Source organism: Eptatretus burgeri, chromosome 5, assembly GCF_056783735.1.
Source record: "Eptatretus burgeri isolate ZD-2024b chromosome 5, Ebu_testis_v1, whole genome shotgun sequence".
Classification (NCBI taxonomy): Eukaryota; Metazoa; Chordata; class Myxini; order Myxiniformes; family Myxinidae; genus Eptatretus; species Eptatretus burgeri.
The window spans coordinates 14,005,029-14,018,245 of record NC_140965.1 but is presented as its reverse complement, the minus strand read 5'-3'; the positions used below and the strand labels follow the sequence as shown (position 1 = coordinate 14,018,245).

Here is a 13,217-nt window from a genome sequence, read left to right as displayed (position 1 = left end):
CCGGAATTTAAGCCATCACAGCACCAACAAAAATCCTCTCCATTATACGGCACCAAGCGGGACGCGCATACCGTCATTTTATCAGTGAGTGTACCTACCTCCATGAAAAGGACCACAAATGTATGGCCAAGGCAAGACAAATATCCAATATCTTGGACTGCTTTGACGAAAAGGATGATGAAGAGGAGTGCTTTGTGCTTTGCAATGGTCATGTGATCCATAGAGCTTTCTATTACCAAAATGTCCATGCTCATATATTCACAAGATGGAATTAATTATTTTTACTTCCACAGCTGGCAGCTCCTTCACTCAACATACCATTTGCTGTGCCCATATACTCCGTGCCCCTCCCCAAATCACAACTATATGGTCCGACGGATACATCGAACTGGACCTCCCTGATAGTCTGTTTGACTCCACAAACGCCCTTGAACCTCGCTGTTAAAATCAGGTTCATTCTCCTCCACCCAAAATATGCCCCCACCCCCAAGATCTGACATCAAACATTCCCGGCAACATTCGCATTGCAAACTCAACCAATGCCCTCAGATCGTTAGATCGTTAAGTCCCATGGACACTTTTGCCAAATCCATCCTGTTTTCATTCCTTCAGACATCACCGTCAAGACACCGACCATTACACAACCCAACTCCAAGAAAGCAGCTCCAAGCTCCAAACACCTACACTGCCGTTGTCTGCTACAACCCAGACAATAATTTCCCTCCAGATATTAGACACAATTTTTTGGTTCTTCTCCAAGAGCATGACGACATCTTTGACGTAAAGTCCAAAGGTTATAACAGTGCTTATGGTCCATTCCAATCGGTGGTTAACATGTGACCCGTCCAGCCCCCTAAATTAAAGGATCGCCTTCCTTTGTACTCAAGTGACAACCTTGTAGAACTGCAACATAAGAGTTTGACAAGCTGGAGGACGTGGGCATCTTCGTTAAACCGGAAGACATAGTAATTAATGTCCAGTACCTCAACCAATCTTTCCTCATCAAGAAGTCCAGTGGTGGGTTCTGACTAGTCACAGCATTTGCTGATGTCGGGCGTTATCACATACCCCAGCCTTCCTTGATGTCTGATGTCGACTCAAGTCTTCAACAAATCAGGAGATGGAAGCACGTTATCACTACTGATCTGACAAATGTCATTTACCAAATTCCTGTCTCAAGCGTCAATGAGGAATTGTGGTGTTGCGACTCCTTTCCGAGGTGTTAGGGTCTATTCTTGATCGGCCATGGGTATGCCGGGCTCCGAAACTGCACTAGACCATCTGAGAACATCCCTCACGTGTGCAGTTTTCCTTTCTTGCTACTGTTCCATTGTGTGTCTGTGCTGGTACGATGTGTGTACATGAGTGCTAAATAAAGCTCAATCAACTCTCAGAAACGATGTCTTGTGTTTGGTCTGATAGTCCGACAATACCATGAGGTATTGCCTAGCTAAACTGGCACTGTAGACGTTACATTATTATGGAAGCAACAACAGCACTCTATCCATGGGACTCCATCCATATTACGACCACAAAAATTGCGGCAAATAATAAAACCATCGATCCTCTTATTTTCAAATACATTCACCCCCTCTCCCCTTTATATTCCTCACCCCACCCCCCTCAACTTCACTACCCCTGTCCATTTATTTATCTTTTTGTTCAATTCTTAATTTTAATTCTGTATTTGGCCCCCCTTCTATGCCTTTTAGACTATTACATGAATGTCACACCGAGCTAAGATAGGTTCCTGCACTAAACTCAAATGCTGCAGAGACATTTCTCGATGATTCAGTGTATATCACTTTGCACTCCCCCCCCCCCACTTCCATGTGTAGGTTTTGAAAAACATGATGAAACACGGAGTCGGGCTCCAGCACACAGCTTTGGTCTCCGTCCGGCTCTGGCCGAATCGAAGTATTCTCCAGGTCCGAAGTTCCTCATTCCGCAAGGCATCACACGTCATGGAAACATGGCAATGCCAAGTTTCTCGATGTCTGCCCGTCCACGTGACACCACAAAAATGACTAACCTTGGGCCAGGTAGGTAAATGATCATTTTCAGGGACTTCATGTTATTTTGGGGGCCCTCGAGGTGCTGAATGAGGAGTCGGAGCCGCTGGGATTACGGGTTTCTTGGGTCAAAACTAAGATCCAGGCTTTCGGTGACATCTTGGATGCTGCTGTCCTGTCTGTGTCTGTTTGTGGTGAGGATGTTGAGGTCGTGGAGAGATTCACTTACCTTGGCAGTGATATTCATGTCTCTGCTGGCTGTGAGTCAGAGGTCAATAGACGTCTGGGTCGGGCCTGGGGAGTCATGGATTCACTGGATCATGGGGTGTGGTGCTGCCGGTACCTGTGCAGGAGGACGAAAGTCCGAGTCTTCAGGTCCTTGGTACTTCCAGTCTTGCTCTATGGGTGCAAGACTTGGACTCTGACCAAGGATCTGAGACGGAGACTTAATTCCTTTGGTACCAGGTCTCTTCGGAGAATCCTTGGCTATCGCTGGTCGGATTTTGTATCCAACGAGCAGTTGCTGAGAGAGACTCGGATGAGATTTGTTACCTGCATGGTCCGTGAGCGTCAGTTGCGGCTGTATGGACATGTGGCTCGTTTTCCTGACGCTGATCCTGCTTACCAGATTCTCTCAGCGAGGGAGTCTCATGAGTGGAGGAGGCCAGTGGGCCGACCACGTGCCTCATGATTGCAGCAGGTTGGCCATCATCTCAAGGAGATGGGGATGGGCCTGGCATCTGCCTGGGGGATGGCCAGACGGAGGCCCCTGGAGTACCGGCGGAAAGTGGACGCAGCGACGCGCTGTTCTGGCACATGCTCCCATACCTGACCTGACATGTTATTTCAAAAGATTCTGTGCACATCGACTACTCGACAATAAATATCACAATTAAGGCATTGTCTCCACTAGCATTTTGCCACTGTGCCCACATCATGCTGGAAAATGCTCCACTTACGACTGCGTGCCGTAACTGAGGCCCAGCTGTGACACATTGACACGGCACCCCAGGCCACTCAAACACACTTGAAACCATGCCCAAATGACGTCAATGCTTACCTGGTTACCTTACATTGACATGAGAATCTGTTAATTATGATACTGCACATGTCGGTACTGCACAATATAATGTCATCGGCCTCGTGGTTATTTTGTTGTTGTTTGGACACGTAGATTCTGTACACCTCAACCGAGCTGTCCCGGACAGAAATATCTTAGGCTTTCTATTGTGGAGGCAAGACATAACTTAACTCGATGAAAAAGAGTTAATGCAATAAAGGACCAGGGGTAATAGCTTGAGGGTAAGGAAGACGAGAGAATTAGGACAGTTTTATGGGCAGGAGTCTGTCATTCAGAGAATGGTTAATGCATGGTATGGTCTCCTGGGAAAGGTAGTGGCAGTAAAGTGGTGGATAAGTTTAAATTGGAATTAGATAGGTACCTGGATGCATTGGAGATAGAGGGGTATGGGGATGTTGGCTTGTGTGCATGGTGGGTTGATTGTGTGAATGCGAGTGGATGGATAACGATACTGGGGTTGGTGCAGCGCAAGCATGATATGCCGAATGACCTCTTCCTGTGATAAAGTTCCTTGTGTAATGTTGTGCTATAAATTCCTGGTAAAGCCGCTGTCACACCTTGACGTTTTAGCCAGCGTATGCCGACGTATGAAAAATTTGGTGAATACGCTGGCACACGTTGAATACGTTATGGGTAAGTTTTGTATACGTTAAGAGCACGCTGAAGCACGCTGGCATACGTCGTAGTACGCCGAGCATGCACAAAATTTGTTGACGTGCTCGGCGTATGACTCACATGTTCCGCATACACTGGCCATAAGTTGTAGGCACGTTATGCGATCGTTGACACACGTCGACACACGTTACTTGTAAGTTACTCATAAGTCGAAACACGTCGAGGTAATGTTTAACATACCCGAAACTTATTTCTAACCTATGAGTAACGTGCTTTGAACCTATGTGTAACGTATCTGCAATGCATATTGACGTATGTAGACGTATTTGACGTCTTCCGGACGACCACAGAACTTAGTGAACGTGTTTCTAACTTACAGCTACCGCATAATGGCGTATTGGCAGCGTTTAGGGGAATTGGTATATAAAAATGGGGTTCACAGGAGGAACACGTCAGTGTTTCAGACTCCATGGTGAGCAGATGTCCATGTCATCTGAGAGATGGAGGATCTGGCAAGGCTGAGATGACAATACCTACTAGCTGTCCTCCAACATCAACATGACCTCATCGATTTGACACTGTACCAGTTGCGTGCCAATAGAGCCAGAAGAAGAAGAGGTGAACGGAGGAGAAGGAACTGGGTGAGACCATGGATCCGGAGGCGACGGCAGTTTGGCATATTTGACCAGCTCATGGTGGAACTCCGTAACGAGGAGTTCTTTGAAGTTTTCTTCGGCATGACGGTGATGTTGACACTTCGATGTCTAGTGCAGTTATGATTTAAATCGTCGAGCAGCAGCCTTTTAATAGGCGACGCCGCGTGATTGCCGGCGATACGCTGCCGCGCTATGCATAAGTTAGACTATCGTTGGGCATACGTTGTGAACGCTGACAACACGCTAAGCATTCGTTGGTATAAGTTGTCTATAAGTTATCGAAACGTTCTGTGTACATTACTAATACGTTATGCATACGTCCAACTCGTTATGAATACACTATTATACGCCCTAAACTGAAAAAAAAAAGTTCAGCGTATGCCAGCGTTTTAGATAAATTTTGATACGTTGCCATACGCTGGCTAAATCGTCAAGGTGTGATAGGGGCTTAAAGCTATCTTTGGAGGAGGGTGTAGCGGTAGGATGGATGGACCATTTTATACAGAGGTTGAGGCTTGCGGAACAGCTGATTTAATACGTGTTTCTTTCTTTACCAAGCTGTCCTTCAAAGACAATGTTAAGCTGATTGCTCAACGAATACATTTCGAATTTTTTTCTTTCTATTTTTTACCAACTTATATAGCCTAGTGTTGGCTTAAGGCCCGGTCACACCTTGACGTTTTAGCCAGCGATGGCAACGTATTAAAATGTATGTAAAACGCTGGCTGACGTTTAACTTTTGATGTTTTTTTTTTTTAAGATTCGGACGTATTCATAACGAGTTGGTCGTATGCATAACATATTAGTAATGGACACAGAACGTTTCGTTGTGTTATAGATAACTTATACCAACGAATGCTGAACCTGTTGTCGGCCTACACAACCTATGCCCAACGATAGTCTAACTTAGGCATAGCGCGTTGCACGCATCGCCGACGATGTCGTGACGTAGCCTATTAAAAGGCTGACGCACAACGATTCGAATCATAACTGCCGTAGAAATGGAAGTGACAACATCGCGGTCACACCTTGGCGATCTTGCCAGCGTATGCCGACCTAAGAAAAATGTGTCTAAAACGTTGGGGCACGTCAAATACGGTGTGAGTAAGTTTGGTATACGTGAGTAGAACACTAAAGTACGCTATCATACGTCGTAGTAAGTAGAGTACATCAAGAAATTTTAAACATGTTCAAAATTTTACGACATACTCGGCGTATGACACACGTTCCGCATGCGATGGGGATAAGTTTTACACACGATATGTGGACGCTTACACACGTCCACAAACGCTACTTATAAGCTACTCATAAGTCGAAACACGTCGTGGTAATGTCTTTTTTACGCGAAACTTATTTCTAACTTATGTTTGACGTTCTTTGAACCAATTCTTTACGTAGTCCCATCACACATCGACGTAAGTAGACGTATTCCAATGACGTCTTCCGGTCGACAAAAAAAAAAATGAACGTGTTTCTAGCTTACAACTGCCAAATAAAGACGTGTTCCCAGCGGTTTTGGGAATTGGTATATAAAAATGCTGCTCATAAAAGGGGAAGCTAACAGTGTTTTCGAGTCCTTTTTGAGTCGATGTCCATGTCAGCAGTTACAGTATCAGTATCAGTATCAGTATTAGTATTAGTATTAGTATTAGTAGTAGTAGTAGTTTGTTCATGTTGGCAGTAGTAGGTGAGTGTGAGGGGGAGGGTGTGGGTTATGATGGATCCTCCTTGCGTCCGCGTGTCCACGGGTAGGTTCATAGGCTGCCACTCAACGATTTAAATGGCTGCATCTCCACTATTGAAAGTAGACGCTTGCGCTCAACAATTGGATTTTTTTTTACACTCAACGACTTTTAAACGGTACCACTCAACTATTTTTATTGTTTACAATGAACGATTTAAATTGCTGTCACTCACCTTTGTTTTTTGACGCTGGGGTTTGGAAATTTGAAGCGTTTCTTCTGAACGTGTTAAAACGCTCAAACTCGACTATTTTAAATAGACGTTGCCGATGGACAATTGGAATCATAGCCAAGCGAGACATCGAAGTGTGAACATCCTCGTCATGCCGAAGAAAAGTTTGAAGAATGCTGCAAATAAGTGTCCTGGCCGTGGCCGTGGACGCTGACGCAAGGACGATCCATTATACCGACGTCTTTCAGCCTATGAGTAACTTAAAAGTAACGTCTGTCGATGTGTGGCAACGATCGTGTAACATGCCAACAACACGTTAATCATAGGTTAGACATAAGTTTCGGGTACGCTAAACATTACCTCGGCGTGTCTCAACTTATGATTAACTTACAAGTAGCATGTGTTGACGTCTGTCAACGATCGCAGACCGTGCATACAACTTGTGGCCAGCGTAGCGGAACGTGTGAGTCATACGCCGGCATACGTCGTGAAATTTCAAGCATGAAAAAATTTGAGGACAACCAAAAAGTACAACGTTTAAAGCCAACGTGCAATGACGTATGGCAGTGTTTTTCAGCGTGCTCTCAATGTTATCAAAACTTACCCATAACGTATTCAACGTGTGCCAGCGTTTTAGAAAAAAAATTCAAAAATCGGCATACGTTGGCTAAAACGTCAAGGTGTGACCGGGCCTTTAGCAGCGAGGGTGGCTGGCTTAGGAACTTAGGGTCCTGAGTTTGAGCCATGTTGGCTGCTGAATTAACACCAAGTAGGGTTGACTCGGTCTGTCTGCTTTCTGAGGTCAGCAAAATGGGTACCATTGTACTGACAAAGGGGCAAAGCATCAGCAGCACAGCCATGTTTCCAAGAAATGATAGCTACATGGCAGCCAAGCTGCCATATGCAAGAACAGAACACAACCAACTTATATTACATGTAAAGAAATGTGATGGATGACATTCTTTGTTTTGGTTGAACTTCCCAATTTTCCGGATTGTTTAACCTTTTTGTACATGTTACGTGTGTGTGTGTGTGCTTGGTGTACACAGAGCTTTACGGAATTATCGCAACACCTCCACCCCCACTCCTTTACCCACCAAGTGTACATCATTTGTTTATGGCTTCATAAATTAATCTGTACATCAAATGATTAGTGAAAGTTAAGAAACTGAGTACTTAAGCCAGGGATATGCTATCAACCAGTATAAAGAGCTGGAATGACAGACAGTACAAGTTGTGTGCGTTTTACAGGTTCTCACAAGCCAGAACGTGCAATGAATTCTGTCTACCCGACCGCACCGTCATACAGCATGTTAGCCAGAAAAAAGGAAGTTAAATTATGCAGTGACACTCCAGGTAACAGGGTTTGTGATATCCTTATACTGTAGTTGCATGATTATCCATTCCTCCAAATGTTAAATAATTGATCTGTTATAACTTGCAAGGTTATAGCGATTGCGTCCATCGGACTTCTGTCATGTCCAAATTTTGCAGTGGTGCTGGGGTCAATAATTCTGAAAGTATTCACTATAAGGACCTACTCTTGCAAAAGGTACTGTGAAATATTTTACATTCATGTCAATGATCACTACTTATACAGTAACTAGATTGGCACTCGGTAGAGCACAGTTTACGCCTCTACCAGGCTGAACAGTTTACGCTTTGTATCCCACCGATAGGCCGGACCTGCACCCAGACCTAAACCAAAATTTAATCTACTTCTTCTTGTTACATATCCAACTCATCCACCTAGTTTTGCGATAACTCATCCAAAACCTTTTTGAGATATCGTGCTGTATATCGTTTTTGGCCCTTTCTCTCAACGGTGACGAATCACTTAAAAAAAAATTGTAGTACCTGGATCTTCACCAAAATCAAAGCAATTCTTCCTCATCATACACCAAACCTATCCACCAAGTTTCGTCTGAATCCGTTCACAACTTTTTGAAATATCCTGCTCTCAGACACAGAGCAGACACTTACCATACATCACCAAGTCTGGCCAAGCCAACTTGCCAGGAGAAGATGCAGACTTCGACCTTTGACGGGATGAGGCACCCATGATGGCACAGGATATAATGTACTGCAGGGTATTGTCCTTCATACATGTGACTGTCACTGTCACAGAATATTCTGTGACCCGAAGAGGAGTCGAGAGGTCCTGGTGTTTGTCATGGTGTATTTTTGGCTCCACCCAAGTTCTCAACTGCTGGAGTAGCACTGCAGTAAGCCACCAAAGCTTTGATGAGTCCTGCTGAAATCATGGCATGTAATCAGTAGAATAGCTCATGTTATGAGTTTTGAGGAAACTGTCATCCTGGTGTTTCACAGGTTGGGTGATTCATCAATGTGTGTGTGTGTGTGTGTGTGTGTGTGTGTGTGTGTGTGTGTGTGTGTGTGTGTGTGTGTGTGTGTGTGTGTGTGTGTGTGTGTGTGTGTGTGTCATCCTTTGGATGGAGGTTAAGTGGGCGTCCCCTCTGCCAGCAGTAGTTGGTGGATGTTAAAGATCTCACGGTGTCCTTTGCAAAGAGCAGGCGAGCTATCTCCAGCACCTTTAACAAATTACACATTCCCACCCTAAGCAGCAGAGAGCATTACATTGGTGGCACAGCCATGCCCTCAGCCAATGATGCTTCACCATAGCCTTGTGCTGCAAATGAAAGAAGAAGAGATAGAAGAATCATCTGATGATAGAACTCTCTCTCTCTCTCTCTCTCTCTCTCTCTCTCTCTCTCTCTCTCTCTCTCTCTCTCTCTCTCTCTCTCTCTCTCTCTCTCTCTCTCTCTCTCTCTCTCTCTCTCTCTCTGTCTCTGTCTCTGTCTCTGTCTCTCTCTCTCTGTCTCTCTCTCTCTCTCTCTCTCTCTCTCTCTCTCTCTCTCTCTCTCTCTCTCTCTCTCTCTCTCTCTCTCTCTCTGTCTCTGTCTCTGTCTCTGTCTCTCTCTCTCTCTCTCTCTCTCTCTCTCTCTCTCTCTCTCTCTCTCTCTCTCTCTCTCTCTCTCTCTCTCTCTCTATCTCTATCTCTATCTCTATCTCTATCTCTATCTCTATCTCTATCTCTATCTCTATCTCTATCTCTATCTCTATCTCTATCTCTATCTCTATCTCTCTCTCTCATTGTTACGAATCGCTGGAGTAACTTGATGTGTAATTTTCCTTCGTTACCATTACAGTTAACTAATGATTCTTCTTTATAGTGCAAAGTTCAATAAACGAACACTATAACCCCTCGAGTCCCAATGAAAGATTCATGAATGTCCTTTTGTGATAAATTTTGCAGACTTTTTGGGATTTAGGTTATGTTAATCATCAGTATCTTTACATTGATCATATGGCTCATCGTGGAGCTTGCTCAAAAAATCACATCTCACATTATTTACAATGACAGGAGTAGACAATGGATAAATAAAAATAACACATGGGATTTGAAGCTAGGTTCCAGAAATCACGAGCTGTTGGTTCCGATGGGAAACACGAAACATGCCAACACAAATTCAAAAAATTGAGTAAATGTTATAGTATTGCGCTTATCACAAAACCCCTTTATATTACAAAATAAAGGACTTATGGTGATATGTTTGTATCTCGGCATTTTCCTTCTTTTTAGGTCCAGCCCACTTCATCCTTCCACCGGTCTTGGGCCACGGACTTGTCGACAAAACTTCAGCACCCATGTATTCTTTCACTGGGCGCAGTAGCGTTGGAGTCTTTTACAAGAACCAACCAAATGTAAGCTTTTTTTCTGGTGTTCATATTGAAGGTTAAACTTTATTTTCAGTTTTTGTGATTGTTTCACTTCTTTTTCGTGATCCAAGATCATGGAGGAGCGTATACGTAGGCATATGCTATGTGGAGGAGAAGGACATTGAGAAACATCATTGTACTTTTGCGTGAATTACAAGGATATTAATCTCTACTCTAACAGAGCTGTTTGTCTGTGTGTGTTTGTCTGGCTGTGTTGACGTTTTTCTCAGAGATGGCTGAACGGATCTTCGTCAAACTTTGAGAGGTTGATCAGTGCATGCCAGGGAGTGTTTTTGGCAACAATATTTTTGGAACAATTTTGAAAAATGTTCGATTTATTTATTTATTTATTTATTTTTAAATCGCTCTTGATTGCTGAAGCCTTTTTGATTAATGACAGTTATATTCAAGTACACATACGTATGGATAAATACAATACAAATAAACCTCTTCTGGAAGCGGTCAAAGGTGGCGGTACATCGTCTTCTTCCTGAACGGCACCCACGTTTATAGATCGGGGGCAAACTTGACCAGGAAAGACCAGGCGACGCTGGGTACCCCTGCTAGTAGATAATGAAACTATACCGGCACTCGGTAGATCGCATACCTCCACCAGGCTGAACAGTTTACGTTTTGTGTCCCACTGATAGGTCAGATCTGGATCCGGACCTGAACCCAAATCGAATCGGCTTGTTCTTGTCAACTTCCCAACTCATCCAACCAAGATTTGTCATAGCTCGTTCACAGCGTTTTGAGATGTCATGCTATATATATTGTTTTTGGCCCGATCTCTCAATCGTGAAGAATCACTTGAAAAATTCTCAGATCCAGATCTCCACCAAAATCTAATTAATTCGTCCTCGTCACACACCGAACCTGCCCACCAAGTTTCGTCCGAATCTGTCCATAACTTTTTTGAGATATCCTGCACACAGGTAAACAGACATATAGGTTTGAAAGCATAACCTCCGTCACGTTCGGTGGCGGAAGTAATGATAATAAACAAATAAACACAATATAAGGGGATTTGAAACTTACATACCAGCATCTTGAGGTGAGTGCTTACTAGGGAATGTTAAACAGACCATTCTGGATCCATGCACCTATGCTGGATATGTTTTGGGTATATTCGACCTTATGATAAAGGTTTGTGTCTTCCATGTGAAAAGTAAAACCTATTGGCTTTTGTTCGGGAGAGCATTGAGCCGTGTGAACTTTTTATACCACCCACAGACCCCAGGTCCAGCATCTCACAACATACCAAGTATGGACGCGTACAAACACAAATTCCCACAGTATACGATGAAGCCTCGATTTGAGGGACCAAAGCAAATGAATATGAATCCAGGCCCAGGAACTTACAGGCCCGAAAAGGTACGTACTACCTCAGTCCACATCTGCCAGCTTATGAATGATCAGCATTATTTGCCAAAATGATGACCGTCATCGGGGATGGGTGGGGGAGGGGGGTTGTTTCAATAGCTATTCAACCGAAGAAGAAATACCAGGCAATCATTTTCATTGTGTGTGTGGTGCAGGTGACAGCGACCCATCGACAACTGCCATCGTATTCCTTTGGAATCAAACACTCCGAGTACAAACTTCCTGTCTTGCTGGGATCCTGATGGAACATAAGCCATTCTGGATTATCAGTATATTTGACAATTGACATATTATAATAAATGACTATACAATATTAATGAGTCCGATTGCCTTTTCTACGTCGGAGCGAAAGCTCCTAAGAATGTTCGGGAGTTTTATTTTAAACAATAATGGTTCAAGCTTAATAAAGAGCGACAGTTATACGAGTTCATCAGGACAGTACAGAGGTACCGCACTTACATTTGAGTTGTCTAGCTTGGGTTCGATTCTCGACGTTAAACTGCTATATTTGTGCTACACAGGCAGCGCGTTGCATCACAAAATGCACCTGTCCCTCAGGTGGACGTCAATCCGAGTGTCCTATCTGCTACCATGAGTTGGTGGACGTCAAATATCTCGCCGTATAATTTGCAAAGTGTCGCCTAGTATTCCCCAGCACCCTAAACAAATTATAAATTCCTGCCCACATCACCTCCAGTCAAATATCAGACCTGACCAGGCGGTTCAAGAAATAATTGGCTCCAAATTGTTCCCCCGCCGACCCCACAAATTATGTTGGAATAATTGAACCTGTTAAAGAAGTGGGAGTAGTTGGATGAAGAGTAATTGCAAAACATACAAGAGACACAATAAGAGGTGATGGAATGAATTCACAACACCCTTTTGTTGGAGTAAGATGTGATGATGCATATCACAAATGATGATGTGGCTGACATTAACATTGTACCACACCAGAAACAATGAAAAATGGCATGATGGCAGAGGTCCATTTCCTTCACAAAGAAAATGAATAAAACGTGCAATGGACATTCAAATATCAGAAGTTCATTTGCATTGCAGATGTTAAAGAGCAATAATTTGAAGTTTTTTTAAAAAACGAAACTTTTTAAAAGGTTCCGCTTAGCCTGGACCCAAGGCCAACAACTACGGTTAAGTTTGAGGGTCTGGTTTTATGGTTGAAAAAAACATTCCATTCTCTGCGATAAAGATCTTTCATCCCAATGATTTGTGGAGATGTTACAGACCCTTGAGAGACCATACTGAAACGAGACCGACACTCGGTAGAGTGCACACCTCCGCCAGGCTGAACAGTTTGTTTTGTATCGCACTGATAGGCCGGAACTTGATCCACAACTGAACCAAAATGTAATCTGCTTGTTCTAGTCACCTACCCAACTCGTCCACCTAGTTTTATCATAATCCGTCCACAACTTTTTGAAGTATAATGCTATATATCGTTTTTGGCCCCATTTCTCAATGGTGAAGAATAAATTAAAAAATTAAAAAAATTCTCGAATCCAGATCGTCACCAAAATCGAACCAATTCATCCTTGTCTCACGTCTCACACACACACACACACACACACACACACACACACACACACACACACACACACACACACACACACACACACACACACACACACACACACACACACACACACACACACACACACACACACACACACACACACATCCACCAAGTTTCGTCCAAATCCGCACATCTGAATTTTTGAGATATCCGTCTGAATCTGAAACTTGGTATCCGGAGATACCAAGTTTCGTCTGAATTTTTGAGATATCCGGCTCACAGAC

General features: G+C 43.6%; 1 protein-coding gene across 7 annotated transcripts in view; it reads left to right on the top strand.

The window, feature by feature from the left end:
* LOC147025877 (ciliary microtubule associated protein 1A-like) overlaps nt 1–11,719 on the top strand; it is a 95,778-nt gene extending 84,059 nt beyond the window's left edge. For all 7 annotated transcript variants that reach the window (XM_085880791.1, XM_085880792.1, XM_085880798.1 and 4 more), the window contains 5 exons: nt 1,839–2,042; nt 7,530–7,634; nt 9,883–10,004; nt 11,253–11,393; nt 11,558–11,719. In XM_085880791.1, coding sequence (XP_085736917.1) covers nt 1,839–2,042; nt 7,530–7,634; nt 9,883–10,004; nt 11,253–11,393; nt 11,558–11,644 — 659 coding nt within the window. In that variant the 3' untranslated portion in view covers nt 11,645–11,719. The remainder of the gene's footprint in view (nt 1–1,838; nt 2,043–7,529; nt 7,635–9,882; nt 10,005–11,252; nt 11,394–11,557) is intronic.
* The last annotated feature ends 1,498 nt before the right edge of the window (nt 11,720–13,217 follow it).